The sequence below is a fragment of the Heterocephalus glaber genome, unplaced genomic scaffold, assembly GCF_053883595.1.
Source record: "Heterocephalus glaber isolate CG9 unplaced genomic scaffold, H.glaber_assembly_v1.0 deba00001472, whole genome shotgun sequence".
NCBI lineage: Eukaryota > Metazoa > Chordata > Mammalia > Rodentia > Bathyergidae > Heterocephalus > Heterocephalus glaber.
In genome coordinates, this window is record NW_028258315.1 from 32575008 (window position 1) to 32593230 (window position 18223).

At 39.5% G+C, this 18223-nt stretch overlaps 1 protein-coding gene across 1 annotated transcript; it reads left to right on the plus strand.

The window, feature by feature from the left end:
• The first annotated feature begins 1491 nt into the window (after positions 1-1491).
• LOC147826308 (uncharacterized) lies at positions 1492-6245 on the plus strand. Its single transcript, XM_087181691.1, has 3 exons — positions 1492-2107; positions 4420-4453; positions 5917-6245. Exons 1-3 carry the CDS (start codon positions 2073-2075, stop codon positions 6196-6198), a joined length of 351 nt encoding a protein of 116 aa, XP_087037817.1. The 5' UTR covers positions 1492-2072; the 3' UTR covers positions 6199-6245.
• The last annotated feature ends 11978 nt before the right edge of the window (positions 6246-18223 follow it).

An 18223-nucleotide genomic window follows, 5' to 3' on the forward strand; every position in this document is an offset into this window, starting at 1 on the left:
AATTTCAGAAGATGGTTTCTCCCAGTCTTACAAGAAATTCATTCATCTAATTTCAGGTCCATAGAATGTTTCACTATGTTTCCTCAATTTAGAAAGATTGTCCTATTCAAGTGTGGTGGTGCACACCTATAATCCTAACACTTTAAAAGGCTGAGACAGGAAGATCACATGTTTGAGCTCAGCCTGGGTAATTTAATGATCTAGTGAGATCCTGTCTCAAAATACAAAATAAAAAAAGCAAAAGGGCTGGGAATGTAGCTTCATGCAAAGGTCTTTGGTTCAATCCCTAGTTTCATGGAGAAGAAAAAGAAGGAGAAGAAGAAGGAGGAGGAAAATAAGGAGGAGGAGGAGGAGGAAGGTTTGTTGTTTTTTGCTTGTGAAAACAAGTCACTTAAGAAAAAATTACCCCTCTAATTGGTCAGAATGCATTACTTAAAATGAAGATTTCTCCTAGCTCATTGTGGAATTTCACTTATACCAATGAGGAAAAGTATAACAGCATCCACATGCATTGATTTATTTTGTGTTATAATAAAAACTAAAGTTTTATACTCATTATGTATGAGTATATAATGTTTATATACTCATTTCATAAGAAATATTATTTATATCTCTGCCATGCAACTATTGTGGCTTATGTTTGGATGTCCCCTCAAAGCTTCATACAGCTGAGGTGGGGCTTTCTTTTTCATAGATGGGTGAATCTAGAGTGTGTGATGGTAGGATTAAGGGCATGTGACTACTAAATCAGTACATGTGAGTGATTGGTTTGACACCACCCTAATCCTGCTAGTCTGAACAAAATAAAAGGAAAAGAAAGGTGTTAAGGTCTCCTGTTGCTTTTTCTTTCTTCCACCACCATGAACTGTTGCCCCTCTGCCACCCTGCCTTGCTTGGAGCTAGCCGATTATGGACTGAAACCTCTGTAAATTGTAAGCCAGATAAACCTTTTCCTTTTAACTTTGATATGAGATATTTTTTGTCAGCAAGAGAAAAGTAACTAAGACAGCATCCAATTCCAACAGCTTCCAGATATGAGAACAAGGCCCATATACCACAATGGAAGCCTATAGGAATTATAAATATGCTTCTGTTTCTCCTAGACAGAAGAGAATAAGTAGTATTACTAAATATCACTAAACAATATTATAGTTTTACAACAAAACTTGAGACTTAGTAGACAAAAAATGATATCATGCATAAAATGATAGTTTTTGAGTTGGGCTACTCCTTGGCATTCTTCTAGTCTGATTTCAACACTCAGCAGGTATGAAAAATAGTGCTGAGCTTGACACTCTCAGTTCAATCTAGAGTCCCCCATTTTGGAGGCATGGAAGGAGTAGAGGGCAGAGCCATAGCCTGTGTGGGAAAGATGGACACACTGGCTAGTTTCTTCAGGGGGAGGAAGAGGATTGACGAAGGCAACACATCAAATGCCTAGTATCTAGTGTTTCCAGGAATGAAGGTGATATGAAGATGGAGTAGTGGTGACTTTCAACTTTGTCCTTTTGGGTTGCTATAATAAAATACCATAAGTTTGGTTGTTTATAAACAAAAGAAATTGATTTCTTACAGTTCTGCAGACTGGGAAGTACAAGGTCAAGATGCCAGCAGGCTTGGTCTCTGGTTCAAAGATGGCACCTGTCTTGTTGCTTTGTGATCAGTGCAAGCAGAAGGAAGGCTACTTCCTCACACTGGAGAAGAACAGAAGAGAGAAACCACTGCACAGGCCCTTCTCACAGTTCCATGAATCTAGTTATGAGGTCAGAGCCCTGTGACCCACACACCTCTTTTATGCCCCACCTCCCAAATACCATTACATCCGGGACTAGATTTCCAACACATTCAGACTATGACAAGGCAAATCGAGTCTGGAAAACTAACTGTAAAAGTCCTCCATTTTTAACCAAAGTAAAGAAAAGAAATATAGCTTTCTGTTAAAATATCAGGATTCTGTAGCATAAGATCACCATTTCTAAAAAGTATTTCTTGCCTGGTATACATGTGTATTCTGAGTAATAGTGCCTTTATTGAAGTTGGAACCATGACTACCTGATGAATACATAGCCTATATGTCCTGGAGGTGGCACAGATGTTCCATCTGGAAGTAAGTATGTCATGACGCATCACCCTTCTTCTAGGTAAATACAGTATCCCAAAGGAACTGCTCACACATGCCCTTTAGGAAACAGGTACACATTGCAAAATTGTGTGTGGTAGCAGCAAGAAGAGGCTAGATTTCAGGAAGTCGTTCAGGGTGAAAAGTAAAAAACAAAATGAGAACTATAGTTCTCATATAGTCTTTCATGTCTTTATGAGATGTGGTAAAAAATACAATGAGTGCTGCTGCCATGTACCATCCAACGGAAAGGCAGGCTTGTAAAAACATCAATCACTGCATTGTTGTCCTGCACCTTATTCACCATTCACCATACTGTGAGTGGTGTTAAAATGACCGGGAAAGGTAAAGGTTTTGATTCAATTCAGGGCGTCAAGGAAGCCAAGAGAGTGCAACTAAAACACCCATGAAGGAGGACTTTCAGAACTGCTTCAGAAAATGGCAAGCAGGAAGGAACAAATGTGTTTGGGAAGGTATTTTGGCAATGTGTCTTTTACTGCAGTAAATATTTTTAATTTAAACTCACTATTTTTAGACCACACCTCCTATTAGTCATTAATATGTGGAGGGATTTGGAGATTAAAATGAGTTAAAAAGAACAAGCTAATGAAATACTTGTAAGGCAAGAAATACATCTGGCAAAAATGATTGAAAATTATCTGCCATGAATTGAAGAATACAATTTATTTCAGCTTTCATGTTTGAGGTCAAAAGAAGAGTAGGGAGCAAGGGGAGAAGGAAGGAGGGAAGAGGAAGTAAAAGGGAGGGAGAAAGTTTACTAATAACACCTTATTGGATTCTCTGATTTCAGAAGAAGATGAATTGAGAGATGCAGAACATGCCCTGTAGAATTTTACAGTTTACTGAACAGTTCATAAGAAGGCCATAAATATTCATTGTCTTTGCTACTTCACTTTTGCTTGCCTGTCCCCTTTCACATAAAATAAACTAAAAATAAGGCTCTTTGGATTACTATTGAGAGGGATTATTATTGAGAAGAGAGGGATGAAAGGAGCCCATCTTTAGGGAAAGGGGTCTTAGCGTGTTCCTGTAATATTCTATATGTGTTGCCACATTCTTCAATTCACTAAAAAATTCACTTCAATTCACTTCAATTCACTATAACATTTCATTTATTATATTTAAGGAGCATATTTATCCTATTAGAGAATATTCCTGTATGCCAAGCTATACCTTGGAACTGAGTAACTGAAAAATATATTATGGCTTATTTTAAAAAGAATTTAAAACAGAAAAGTTGTAAGCACTGATCACACAAAATGGAAGAGATTTGAGGAAATAGTTTAGAGAAGTGAGACAGGAAATGTAATGGAGGGTGAAGTGTCAGTTCTTTTTACTCCTTGTGGCAGCCTAGGTGCTGTCTCTGAGGCCCCCAGCTGGCTTACTCTGGGCAGGACCTTGGCCTTGACAGAGGCTCCTCCCTAGGGCAACTTTCACCCAGAAAGCAGGGTCCTGTGTGGTGTGTGCCCCGTGCCTCAGGAAGACAGCTCCGAGGTCTTGCCAAGCTTCTCTGTGGGTCCACTGTGGAGCCATTGGATAACTCCACATTCCAAGTCTACTCTGACATCACAGGGGGCCCCAAGAGCCCACTCCATTGGAGCTCCACTACTTGGCTCTCCACAGGCTTTGTCTCCAGGGCAGCTAGACCCAAAGAATTACCGATGAAGAAAAGGAAACACTTATGATGTCTCAGTGCCCTGACCCCTACACAGCAACCCCACATTAGTTCTATAAGACAGTAACTGTCATAGTCACACTAATGACTCCACTAGTAATAGAATGGCTAGGTTTGTATCAGACACCTGATTAAACTACGGAGTTAGAGACTAGCAGGACATAGCCCCAGGTTTGGAGAATCTTGAGATGAGTAAAATTTCTAGATAATTATTAAAAGCAAATTGCCTTTTATCTATATATTTTTGTCTTCGATATGACTCTTCCTAGTCCCAAGATGTTGAGAGAGTCAGTAAATCCCTGGAATTATATACAGTACTAATATACTGGCTTTGTTTCTCTCTCTCTCTCTCTCTCTCTCTCTCTCTCTCTCTCTCTCTCTCTCTCTCTGTCTATTTATCTTCTATTTTTCTAGTGCTGGGCATGGAACCCTGGACATCACAAATAGTAAACAAATGCTTTACCTCTGAGCCACATCCTTACCCCTACTAGTGTGTTTATAATAATCTTTTAAAGACTAGAATCAGTGGAGAAGATAATACAAAAATTTGTGCCAATATTATGTGGAGTGAATAATACAGTATTCATTTATTTTGTTTTTGCAGCCATGATGTCAATCAGAGTTTCCATCAGCTTGAGGTAAGATAGGCAAACTATTTCAGTGAAAAAAGTATTAGTGATGAATTATTGAGAGTGATCAAAGTTTTCTTCCTAATACTTTGCACATTGAATATACTGCATAAACACAGAGAATTTTAGGATATATTAACATGATTTGTTAATGAAAATCCTAGGAAATAAAGAGGCAAGCAGACCTTAAGGAATGTATAATTTGGTAGTAGAAAAATCTGTGTAACCCAGGGAACAGAGTACTGTTAGAAAACACTATATAATAACTGATATTACAGTTCCATACTAAAAGCATTAAATTTATCAAAGATAAATAATTTCACAAAATGTAAATGAGTCAAGTTATCATAGAATAGTTAATAAGTCAGTGACTTCCAGACACTTTGGGATGTAGAGACTGGGCTGGTCTTCCAACCTAATTCACAGATGTGAAGGGAATGGTTGAACTGGCTCAGTGAGATGATCTGTCCATGCTCTCAAGGTTACCTAGGGAATGGGAGGCATAATATGGGCAGGGAAGAAAGAGTCTTAAATGTCAGACATTGTCAGGATGCCTCAGCAGACCCCAGTGTCCCATGGTAACCACAGTAACACAGGGCCTAGGACCTCAGCAGTGAAGGTTTGCTTCACCTGCGAACAGCAACCACAACTGGTGAAGTGATATTCCTGCTGAGAGCAAAGGGAACATGGAACAAATAGAAAAAAAAAGTAGCAACTGTATAAATGCTCTAAGCCCAGGTCCAGTTTTAAAAACAAGACCTTAAGTATTTATGTGTATTTACCCTTTCTGCAATATGAATATATTTGCACATATATTAACTACTTTTTTCCCCTTTCCTATTTCTTTGTTATCTAGTATGCGGTGTGTTAGCTGTGGGTATCCTTAAATCTGAGTATTAGGATACAGGACAGCAAAGAGGTTGTGATAAGAGCCTATCACTCAGTGCCTGTCTAGGTGTCCTCCATCTCGAGGAGTGGGAGCTCAGCATGTGTTTGGTTCTATAAAGAGTAGAGGTACTGTGTCAGGTGGAAGGGTGATTTTGCATAGATGACACATTGACAAGGATGGGCTGGGCAAGATTCTGCTGGGTCATCTTGTGTCACTGAGACATAATTTCTGACTTCCACAACTTAAAGAAGCAGAGATTTAATGTAGCTCACAGTCTCAGGAGATTCAGTCCAAGGTCAACTGGCACCAGGGCAGGAATATCATAACTGGAGAATGTGGCACAGCAAAGGAGTCTAGTTCATGATGACCAGAGAGCAGAGCAGGGGAACAGCACCAGAGAGAGATGAAAAAGCAACCAGATATAATACTCAAGAAAGAGCCTCCATGACCTACGTGGACACATCCAGGAATGTGCTGTACTAATCTAGTAGGTTTTTCTTAATCCAATGAAGCTGATATATCAGGATTAATGGTCACATCCTGCCTAAAATGAAGAACTACTTTTCCAAACTCTGCCCTACAGTTTCTGGATCAGAAATGCAGAGAGGAAGGGAAGCAGGAAGGAATAGAAGAGACACCAAACAGATTCATCAGGGGGTGCCAGATGTTCCTACGGCTTATTCCGTCCTACCTGGCTTCCCAGTTGTGGACCCAGAGCCTGAGAGTGATCCCCATGCCCACCACCAGACATATGTTGGTGAGCTCTGGGGACAGTGACCACACAGAGGTGTCAGCTTCCCTCGACTTCTATGTGAGATTCCCTTCTGTGTCCTACTGTCCCATCTGGGCAGATGTAGCAACTTAGTCTACTCGGCTGCTGTGACAAAATACCATAGACTGTATCTATTAAAAAACGAACATTCATTTCTCACAGTTGCAAAGCTCCAGAGTGAAGGTGCCAATTGATTTGTTTCCTGTGAGGGTCCCACTCCTGGCTTGTTGATGCTTTATTTCTTGCTGATTTCTCACGTGGTGGGGGAGGGGTAAGAGAAGGCTTGTATATGAGTGTATAAGAGATGTGAGGTGTGCAGAAACCTGTTAACTTTTCTCTCATCCTGTGTTTTATTTCTAAGATTTTTTTTGTTTTTTGGTACCAGGGATCGAACTTGGGTCCTTGTGCTTGTGAGGCAGGCGGTGGAAACACTGAGCTAAATCCCCGGGCCTATTTCTACATTTTAAAATGTCTACTTTATTCCATATAACACTTAACTGTCTGCCATTTACACCTGAGAAAGAAATGGCCCATGAGATCTACCCATTGTGAAATATCATCTGTAACAAAAGTAGTCTAATTTTATATATTTCAGAATATGAAATGTGTAGACAGGCATATCATAATACAGAAATACAGGTATCAGTACTATACTTCACATAAAATAAAGGGAAACTATTAATAAGCTTCAGAAATTCAGCTGACCCTTAAATTGTGGACAGGTAGTTGTTACAAGGATATGGTAAATGGTTTTTAGCAGGTTGTTTTATTGAATATTATTCTGTTACATAACATTTTCTCTAGGCTACAGTAAATATTTAGTGATGCACAATGGTTCTCCCCAACTCTGGTAGCCATCTCTAGACAAACTAGACACTCTCACACCTGTGCACATATCTGCATTGAAAAGTACTCAGGTTTTAAACTTGGACTTGAATAATTTTCCTTTCCTAGTATAGTAGAAAATGACATACTCTGTAGTCTGACAAAAATAATGCTTGTATCCTATAGTACCATGTTCCTGCTATTGGTAAAATGGACACAAGAGCTAGTAACACAGGCATTGAGCTGTTGGCCCAAACAGCAGCAAAAAGGGAGTGAATTAGGAAACTGTTGTCACAAATATCCATGACCTTGATGATATGTTTTTAGGAAGAATTTTACCTGGCTTGGTGGTAGATTCCTATAATTCCAGCTACTCAGGGGACTGGGGCAGGAGGATCACAAGTTCAAGGTCAGTCTGGGCAATTAAGCAAGTCTCTGTGTCAGAATAAAAATGAAAAAGGGCTCAGGGGTGGGGGGCTTGTGGCTGAGAGGTAGAGTGCAAGGCCCTGGGTTTTTTGAAAAAAACAAATAGACAGACACAAAACAAGGCATTTTGTTTGTGACTCCTACCCTAGAAATATTAAAGACTTCATAATTCAATCAAATCCTTTTGGATTCCTGTGAAAAAGCAACACATTAAGATCAAAGAAGAATCATTATTGAGAGGAAGCCCCTGAAAAAGAGAAAGGGAAGAAAATGTAGAAATTAAGAAGTTATATGCAATATTTTTTTAATTGCAATTCAACATATTTCCATATTTTCAAAGAAATCCCAAACACAGTCACTTGAAGAACTTGCTCAGATTACATAAATATGAGACACATTTTTAGTCTTCTATATAAGTACTTGAAAGTTACATGCTTATATGAGATGAAGCTATTAATGCTTTTCTGTAAGAGTAACTGCAAACTGAGAAGACCAAAACAAACACGAGTCCAGGAGAGGCGTTTTCCCAAAGCTCTGTGTGAAAAAACAATTAGCAGTTGATTTCAGACATGTAAAATAGTTCTTTTGCTATAGCAAATTCCAGTGGACTAAGGAGTATTTCCCTTGAGGGGAAGAGGGAGGAATCCCTCTCTCACTGTGTCCCAGTTTCCCCTCATGCATTTAATTTTTCTCTGATATCCATGGTGTTGGATTGTCTGTAAGCCTTGTGTCTTAGTTACTTTCTCGTTGTTGAGACAAAATACCTCACACCCACAAGTTAAAGGAGGTAAGTTTTATTTAGCTCACAGTTTGTAGAGGTTTCAGTCCACAGTCGGCTGGCTATAAGGCAAGCTGGCGTGGCAGAGGAAAAACAGTCTGTGACAGGGTAGGCAGAAAGCAGTGACCTTCTTTCTGAGTTCCCTTTTGTTCTATCTAGGAACAAACCTATTGGTTGGTGCCATTCACGGGCAGGGTGGGTCTTCCCATTATCCACACCTACAACTGTGCTAAACCAATCAGTGGACTAATCCATTTATCACACACCTTTAATCCCTATTCACACACCCTAGATTTAGTGGCCTCCCCAAAGCCCTACCTTTTAGTGCATGAGGCTTTGGGGGACATCTAGATATAAGCCATAACACCTTGCACAATCAAGGTGCAACTTTGTATATCTTCATTCAGTGCAACAAGTTTCACAATGGCATCATCAAAGGCTTTTAGCCCATGTGCAGCCAAGCCTCTGGATTATTAAGGATCATCATTTTCTTGCTTTATCAAATATTCTTGGTAAATTCCTTAGGAATGACTTATTCTATGGTATATTTTTGATCATAGTCATACGCAGCTTTCACATAATGGAAGTAATCTCCCCTCATTTACAGACTGGAGACAAACTCTCTGGACCAGCTGCATTGGCTGTTAATTGAGTATCCACCGATTCTGGGACCAGGATCTGCGCCTAGACAGATCTCAATTTAGTCTCTACTTTCTTCCTATAGTTCTTAGTCAGTTGCCATTTCTTACTTGATTTGTGCTTGGTGTTTGAGAAGACCTTCCAGGTGGACCCGTGACTCTGGCTTCTGGAGCAGCAGGGTCCTCTCGGTGGCAGAGTGGCTATGCGTGGGGGTAGTGATTGTGAGTCTTGGAGCAGAGCTCTGAAATGATCCCTGGGATGGGGTGGTCCTGCTCCACATCCTACATCTCTGGGGCCACTCTAGGTGGTTCTAGAGCCCCATCACTGGTCTGTTTGCTGCGCTGTTGCTGGAGTTTTAAGGCAGAAGACCCAATTTTAGGCTTCCAGTAGATCCAGGACAGCCACTTGTTCTATGAATGACAGGAAAGGAGTTTTATCAGCAATGTCATACTGGTTAATACAGAGAGGTTCAAAAGCTGTCTTTGAAGGGCTGCCCTAAACTTTGGGGTTTAACAGAAAAAAACACAAAGGCAAGTCTTAGGGGTTTGCATAGATGGTATGGTTTTAATCCTGGTCAAGTCATGGTCTAGTTGATCAGTATCTCAAATCTGGTTCCAAGAAGTTCTTGGAGAGCCATTATCATTCCTGGAGGTGGCAGTTTGGTTCCTGATATGAAATAACAACTTCTGCCTAGGCGGCATCTTTAATTCCCATCATCTCAAAATTGTTCCTGCTGTGTGGAATGACCTCATAATGGGTTGGTTTGTGAGGGTCTGATTTTTCTGGTATCCAAGGTAGCTCCAAGTTGAGGACAATGACTCTAGGCATTGTTCCAGAGTATCTAGAACTTGATATTGTAAAGGCTGTCGATTATATGTCTCTGCAAATCATGGAAGTTACTTAATTATTCTTGGTGTCCTCAGTCTTGAAAGGAGATGAGATAAACTAGGTAAATTTAGGGCTAATATACTTTGTCATTAAGTGATTAACATGCCTATGTGGAGAGCTGAGCACAGATCTGGCCCAAAGTTTTAAAGTAATAAGGGAGACCTATGAAATAAAGGGAGAGGCCAAATTTTATCCTGCTTATAATTACTCATTGGATGTTTGCAGGCCCAGCCTCCAGGCCCTTGTTACAGCTTTAGCAGAGGACCTTCCTGTACTCTAGTTACTCTTCTATATAGTGAAAAGCCAACCTGGGAAAGTAAAGGAGGGAAGAAGGTAATGAATATATATCAGTAAGTATTAAAATTGCTTCCACCTGGAGCTTGTTAGAATCTAATTGGCTGTCTCAGCCCCCGAGACCCTAACTTGGCCACTATTGTCTATGCACACCTTCTGAGGTGAGCCTGCTTGTCTTGTCAAGCCCTTATCTCTGGAATTTATAAGGGTAGTTGGAAAGGACCTTACAAACAAGGTCAAGTTAGCAAGGGGATGCATGTGTATCTAGTGCAGTCATATAGTGACCTTAGAGTGGGAATACATATTTGTGTGTGTATGTGTATTATTATGTAATAAAATAAGAGTTCTTAAGTGGCTGCCCCTTGTCTCTTTTGCATTTTATTGGAGGTGCAGCTACCATAGTTTAGAGCACCCGGCTCCCTCTGGCTACCTCAGCTCTCCGTCTTGTCTGGTTGATTGCTTCCTGCAGTAAAGTCTTAACTCTTTGGGCCAGGATTAGCTAGAAAGCCTAATGAGGCCCTTGCCTACAGACCCCTTCCTCCTACTGATGCGCCGAATGCGGCACTTACATTTATTCAGTTCTAGTGAGGCATCATGGTGTGTGGATGGCATCACAGTGGTAGGAATGGGAGCAGAGGGATCTCTTGTGGAAACTAACTGGGGACCTGAGCAAAGTTCATACATGGGGATGTAGGACCCCTAATGACCTAATCACCTCTCACTACACCTCATTTCTTAGAGGTTTCCCAACCTTTTAACACTGCCGCAGTGGAGAACAAGTTTTTAGCACGTGAACATTTGGGGTACACCTTAAAACATACTCAAACTGCGGCAGGTTGTGGTGAGTAAGTAGCTAGATGATCTTATACTCTGGCAGGGGGCACTAGCTTGTCCATCAGTGACAACCTGATTGCTGGGACTTGAGCTGTGAGACAGTTGAGATTAAAATGGTAACTGGAGGAATGGCTCATTAGAAGGAGCTCATGCCAGGAATCTGAGTTCCCTTCTGATTGATGCTGGCTGTGACCTAGTCAGGCCACTCTGAGTCTCTGAGTCTCAATTTCCTTACCAGAAATGAAGGCTTGGGGCTGACCTGCATGATTCCTTCTCATGTCAACCAACATTCTGTACTTTTGTAGGACTCCCATGGGTGTGTAATCCTAAAAATGAATCTTTGTGGTGACAAAAAAGAAACTCCCAACTTTTAAACTAAAATGTACTTTCTGACTACCTTCTGTGCAATGCTACATTGCTGGGGAAATCCATGCCCAATCATGCAAATTATTTTCTATTGTTTCCACAGGTTCACCTTTTTAAAATCCAAGGCTAAAACAGCTTCACTGCCTGTTTTGTGAGAGTAACAAAAGCAATTGGGATAATGCCAGAATTTTAAAATACTGATGATAATCAGTATTTGGGTACACACTTGCTTTGCTGAGAAACAGCATTTTGTTTAAGAAAATGACTTAAAACCTCTAGGCAGAAAACAAATGCAAGGGGAAAAAAAACCTCTCTTTTTTTCACCCTTCACACTTTGGTATTTAATCTCCATAGTTATTTCTGTGGTTCTAGACATTATTCTGTTTTATCAGGGAATAAAAGTCAGGATGGCAAAACAGAAAAATATTTTCATAAAAGTTATAACCATTTTCTCATTAAATTCTAGACAAAACTGAAGTAAGCTTACATAACAGCTTTTAGTATATTGGCATGATGATGATTATAATATGTTATTTCCACTGAGCACTCGAAGTCAGACATGGCCATCACCCAGCAGGTTAAATCTGTGGGCTATTGAGTGTGAAATGGATTACATTAAAAGCTCTGAGGAATGTTAATTCCTTCAGTCTAATTTTTAAAAGACAGCTTGGACCTTTACTTGACAGGAAAGATTGCTAAATTCTGTCAACCAAGAAACAGTTATGTATATTTTAAAATGCAGAGAAATGATGGGTCAATTATCTCTTTGTTATTCCTTAGGGTTTCTGCACTGATTGCTGTCACACAACAAAATTAAAAGAAATTTAGTCTAAAGGTCTTAATTGGCTTTTATTTGCAATTCTAGAATCAGGCAACACCTCAACCTGTAAAATAGGATGTGTTCCAGTGAGCTGTGCACAGGAGATTTGTTTGATAGGAAGAATAGTGCTGAGGAGAGCAGAAACAGGGACAAATAACAGATTAATCCTTTCAAAGTTACTTTCCTTGCAAAGCTTAAAACAGAGATGACTTTCTTATCACACTGGGTGTTTAGTTAGCCTGTTTGGAGATTTGACTGTTATTTCTCTTTCCATTTCTTAGAAAATCAGATATATAACTTAGTTTTTGCTTGGTGGTGTGGAATGTTAGCTGGAGTGACTCCATTTTGGTTTGTTTTGTTGGGCCTGGTGTAGAAGCTCAATCCAAACCAACAACCCTGGATAAGTTTTATTTAACAGTGCTATTCACAATGCAGAAGTTGGTTCCTATTGCATATGGAGACATAATCTGTCCTTTTAATAGGTGCCTTTGCTCTTCCATTTCTTTTCCCATCAAGATAATGTGAAAACCTGCTCAGTAGTGCAGCCTGTCAGAGCCAACATAAAACTGTAATTAACTGTCATGTATGGGTCAAATCTGAAGCAAGACAATATATGTTTTCCTAAAAACATTTGTGGCTTTCAAAATATGGGCACTGTGATCTCCTATATAAAAAAAGGGCAAACTAGTGGTCTACTAGACTGATCCTTGGCCTCTGGTGCTGGAGAGTACTTTAGGGAACAGAAAGGGGCTCTCCTGGAATGGACTTGAAATGTTTGGAGCAGACCCTATCGTTTCCTGTCAATGACTACAATATTAAGAAGAGGTCGATTGCTCTGAGGAAGATTTTGGTAAGTGTGAGATATCTTTCTTTCTGAGGTGCTGATGGTTGCACAACAGTATGAATGTACTCAATACCACTAAACTGTATGCCTAACAATACAGTGGTACATTTTCTATTATGCATATATTAAAATAGCAAAAAAAGATATCTTTCTCTTTCCTCTATATTTCCCTCCCAAAAACAAAAGAATGTGCCTACATATGAAAACCAAGTTAGAGTAAACCTATTCAAAATGCAATAGAAAAATTGGTATCTACTTAGGCTTACAACTTACTAGTCACTGTGGAAAGTCTGAGTTCTATGTATCTTATTATTGAAGAGTTGGGAACAAATTTCTTTTCCAATGTTATACTGTGCTTTGTTATGAATATTAAAAGTCTAAATCTTTATTGTAAAGATCAAAACTGTAAATTGTAAGATTAAAACTTCTCTGTTTTTTAAAAAGAGAAACCTAAGGTAGCCCAATTTGTTTCTTGTGAAGGAGGGCTGTTAAGAACCACTCTTTTTCCTAGTTCTTACTATGAAGCCGTGGTGGTGAACCTATGATATATGTGTTATTTATTTTCTTCCAAGTTGTGTTTTCTACACTAGCCCCAGTATTCAGATTTAGTTACAGGGTTGGCACTATGTGACAAATAAGTGAGTCTTGGGTTATGGTTTGGGGACTCATCTCTAAAAGGTTCACCATCACTGCTATAAAGGAACGGGCACAGATCATAGAGTTGGACAAAATAGTTAGAAGTTAAAATCCTGACATGACCAAGAACTCTAGGGATGAATTAAGGTACCTAATGTTTAATTAGCTAGCTATGCTGAGGAAGACAGTGCTGACATGCAAGATGACCGAGCGTCGTACAGAGATTGGAAACATTTGTTCATATTTAAAATTACAGTAGTATGTCAGTGTTTATAGGCATTGTTACACCAGGTGTGATTGGAAAACATGGTGTGTGTTTAAATTTAAAAATATTTATTACAGTAAAAGATACATTGCTATTAATCTCTCTCAAAGTACTGCCTGTCACTTTAAATACACTTACCTCATCATTTTGCCACTTTCTGGAGCAATTCTGGAAGTCCTCTTTCATGGGTGTCTTTAGTTGTGCTGTTGTGGCTACCTTTGATGTCCTGAATCAATTCAAAAATTTACCTTTCACGATAATTTTGACATTGGAGAAGAGCCAGAAGTTGCAGAGTACCAGATTCTGTGGGCATGGAGACAATGCCATAATGTTTCATAAGCCTCCTTTCTGTTGAGCAGCACTCGGCAGCTTCAGTCACTGAGTTTTTGGTCACACCTCATAAAAGCACTCACAAAAGAGGACTTCCAGAACTGCTTCAGAGGGTGGTGAGAAGGATGGGGTAAGTGTGTTTGAAGCAAGGGATATTAATGGCAATGTGTCTTTTACTGCAATATATATTTTTTTAATTGAACTTTCATCATATTTTTCAACCATCTCTTATAGTATTTTTCTTTGCTTAGGGTAAATACAAACATTTACTTGTTAATATTAAAAATGTATTTACCACATTTGTTTTGTGGGTGAATATCTTTTAGTTCTTAGAAACTCAAAGAAGAAATACTTAAGTTACTTCTAGGGGCAGAGAGCAATTTTTTCTCCTAGTCACCTGATCACTTGTGATCACTCGCCAGGAGTCAAGTTCTTTTCACACTGAGGCATGTGATCTTTTATTTGCTAGGGTTGGGTCTGTTTTGTCTGCTGTACACACTCTCTTCTTCTGGAACCCTTCTTTTTTCTTTGGAAAGCAACTCTCCAGTTTTTGAGCACTACTATTCATCACGTGCCTTCTTCATTCCCTTCCCACAATGGATCAGATCATGAGGGGATGTAGCTTGATTTTACCTACACCTCACTGATGGGTAAATGAACCAAAAATCTTTCTGTGGGATTGGAAGGAGTCAGTTTTCCAGGGAATGGGGTGGTGGTAGGGATAGTGGAGGTGAAATGTTGTGTGATGCCTTTAAGGTCATGTTTCCTTGTGCGAGAGACAGCTTCATAGCCAAGAGAGGCAGAGCCAATAAATGGAGGTGTTGGAAGTGGATTGGTGATCTGCTCATCCCCTTCTTCAGCCACCTTGAGAGATCTATGCACCTCCTCATTTACATGGTGAAGTACTTCTTTGGTTATATGAGATAAACGAACTTCCTTCAATTTTTTTTCTTATGTTCTATATTAACTGATTTGTTTCTGGAACTTGCAACTGAAAGTCTTGACCAGCAGAGGTAACACCTTTTCAGATAGATAAGCGAACCTAGGAGTTGTTCTCTTTTCTCTTTCATACCACAAATAGCTATCTATTAGAAAAATGAAACATTCCTAATTTTATGATTTTTGATCAGATATCAAATCATAGTGTAATTCCTTTGTACTGGAGAAAGTTCCTTTCAATTTCAGGGAAAGAATGAAAAATGGGGTAAGTCTTCAATCTGATGGAAACAAGAATTTGGTTTTGTAAAATTAATTCACAAGTAGGCAGTAATATAATTTAATACTTTGAAAAATCATGCATGGGCTGTTAAAAACTAGCAAAACTTTTTTAGGTCAAAATTTCCACATAAGAGTATGTTTGATCACCTTACAATACTCAGTGTTCCAAGTTTTGAGCAGCTAAAAGGCAACTAACTCCTCTATATTTCATAGCCTGTGTTGCTTTAAGATGAATGCTCTTACAATAAAGGTAATGTTTTTCAACCCAGAAAGAAAAGCCTTCTTTTCTTTTGAAAGAAAAAATTTTGAGGACACTTTTCAGTCTGTAAAAAAGGAAGTGACATGCTGTAACATCTATTACAGGCCTTTGAAGGATGGACACAGAGTCTGAACAAATACAAGTGCAGGACCCTTAACAGAAATGAATCTAGCTGAAAAAGAATGTGCAGCTGGTGCTTCTTAGAGAGCTCCACCTTGGTGGGGTGTCTTCCTTGGTTCCCATGACCTTTTGTCTCAAGACTAGCCAGGGCCTGTCTGAACAGCAACTTGTAGGGCCTGGTAATTTGCTTGATGTACTATTTAATTAAGGTTGGAAGATGGATTAAAAAATGAAAGAATAACATTTGTTGCTAGGACATGGGGATAGTGGTGTCTCAAAGTTCCCATTAGAGTTTAGATCTAGAATGTCCCCTCAAAGTCTCAATGTGTTCAGAGGTGGGGCTTTTGGAAACCAATTCAATCATGGAGGCGCTATACTCATCAATAGATTAATACTGATGAGCTGATACTGAACATGCTGTTAAAAAGTGGAGCCTGGTTGAAGGAGGTGAGTTACTGGGGATGTGCCTTAGGAGGGCATATGTCCCTCGCTGGACCCCCTCTTGTCTCTCTGTGGCCTGGCTGCCATAGGTTGATCAACTTTCCTCTGCCATGCCCTTCAACCATACCATTTCTGCCTTGGAGCCAGCTTATTGTGTGTGGACTGAATTATGAGCCAAATTAAACTTCTGCCCCTTTAAATTATAGGTGTTGGGTATTATGTCTTAGTAACAGGAAAATGACTAATACAGTCTCTTCTTGTCATGCAACTCTTTTCTCGTGGAAGCGGGTGCAGGATTGCTGCCTGGACCTTGGGACATGACCTGGTACCTTGGTCACTATTGTTTAGACCATCCATAGCTTGGTATAGGCATAAACTATGTTTTGATTGTGTCCCCATATATCATATACTGGAGACCTAAGCTCTAAGAATGTGTATTAATGGTATTTGAGAGGTGGGATCTTGGAGATGTGATGGAGAGCCATGAGGAATGGATAAATCCACCCATGGATTAATGGATCAATGTATTAATGGGTTATTATGCAAGTGCCTTTGTTGGCAAAGGAAGCTCTCTCTGGCTCACTTATATTGTCTTGTCATATGATACCCTATACTGCCTCAGGATTCTGCAAAACACCCACTAGCAAGAAGACCTCACCAGATATGACCCCTCAACCTTCAACTTTCCAGCCTCTACAACTGTAAGAAATAAATTTCTTTTCTCTATAAAGCATGCAGTCTCAGGTATTATGTTATATCAGCAGAAAATGGACAGCATACTAAGATGAAACATGAAGATACTTGGTGTGAGAAACCTGCTAGCAGATGCTCTTTGTGAATAGAAAGACAGATGAGGCCTATCTTGTGTAAGTTTAAGGTGCTAGCACTCTGCAATAGGACTCATTAAGAATAATCTTAAGCACTGCAACCGAACAGAAAAACTGTTCAACTGAAGAAAAACTTTGTTCCAAGGTTCTAAAATATTCATGCACGGAAGTTTGTCAGATCATACATTCAGATATTTGTAGATACAATAATATTGGAGATTAATATAAAAAAAAATTAGTGGCATTAGGAGCTTCCCTAAGCTCCTAAAAATGGGTTGGATGCTCTTCTCTTGTCCTTACTTAGCACACCATGGCTGTCTTGATTAAAGCACTCAGCATGTTTTATTGTAAATACTTACATGCCCTGTGTGTCTCCTTGTTGGATCTTAGAGGTTAACAAGGAAAAAAGAGGTCATGCATCGATTGCAATTTAGTGCAGTCTGTCAGGCAGAATGGGGTATATGAAAATGACAGCAAGGAAGTCAGGCCTCTTGAATACCTGAGTATGTGATGGAATTGAGTGATGGCATGTGATGGATGCTGTGGAGTTTCTAAAATCTCCATATTTGTTGTTGTCTGAAGCAGATGATACAGCCCAAGTAGAGTTGGTGCCTGATTACAAAGGGCGGTGGACTTGGGTCTGGGGTAGGTAATATTGGGCAGGGACTTTTAGCATGTAGTCTCCTTCACATGGTAAATAGCTCCTGTGTTGCTCAGAGCTGGGAAAAAAAGATGCTAGCCTACTCATCCTTTTCTAACACTCCTTCTGCTTTTCCTTATGGGCTGGGAGAAGTCTGGGGTCTTGCTAGCCTCTTGTGAAATACAAAGTGTGATTGAAAAATTCAATGAATATTTAAAATTTAAAATGTATTATAGTAAGAGACACATTGCCATTAATCCCCTCAAAATATACCTCCTCTCTTCAACACACTGTACCACTGTTCTTGCTACTTTCTGAATGTTCTGGAAGACCTCTTTCATGAGTGTCTTTAGTTGTGTTGTCATGGCTGCCTCAGTGTTCTGAATTGAATCAGAACCTTTACCTTTTATGGTCATTTTGACTACAGGGAAGAGTCAGAAGTTTTATGGTGCCACATCTGGTGAATAAGATGAATGAAGACGGAGTAATATTTTATTTGACAGAAATTGTCATAAATGTTTGATCATTGAGGTGTGTCACAACTATAATGAATGTTTAACTATATGTATTAATAAACTAAATTAAAAAATATTATAGTGGCCAGGGATTTAGCTCAGTGTCACTGTGCTTACCTTGAAAGCGCAAGGTCCTAAGTTTGATCCCTGATA

Excerpts from the sequence above, each read along its gene's own strand:
- LOC147826308 (XM_087181691.1), top strand. The coding sequence starts at position 2,073 with ATGTCCTGGAGGTGGCACAGATGTTCCATCTGGAA. Across the intron at positions 2,108-4,419 it reads CACAGATGTTCCATCTGGAA|CCATGATGTCAATCAGAGTT; the intron begins GTAAGTATGTCA and ends TTGTTTTTGCAG. Across the intron at positions 4,454-5,916 it reads AGAGTTTCCATCAGCTTGAG|TTTCTGGATCAGAAATGCAG; the intron begins GTAAGATAGGCA and ends TCTGCCCTACAG.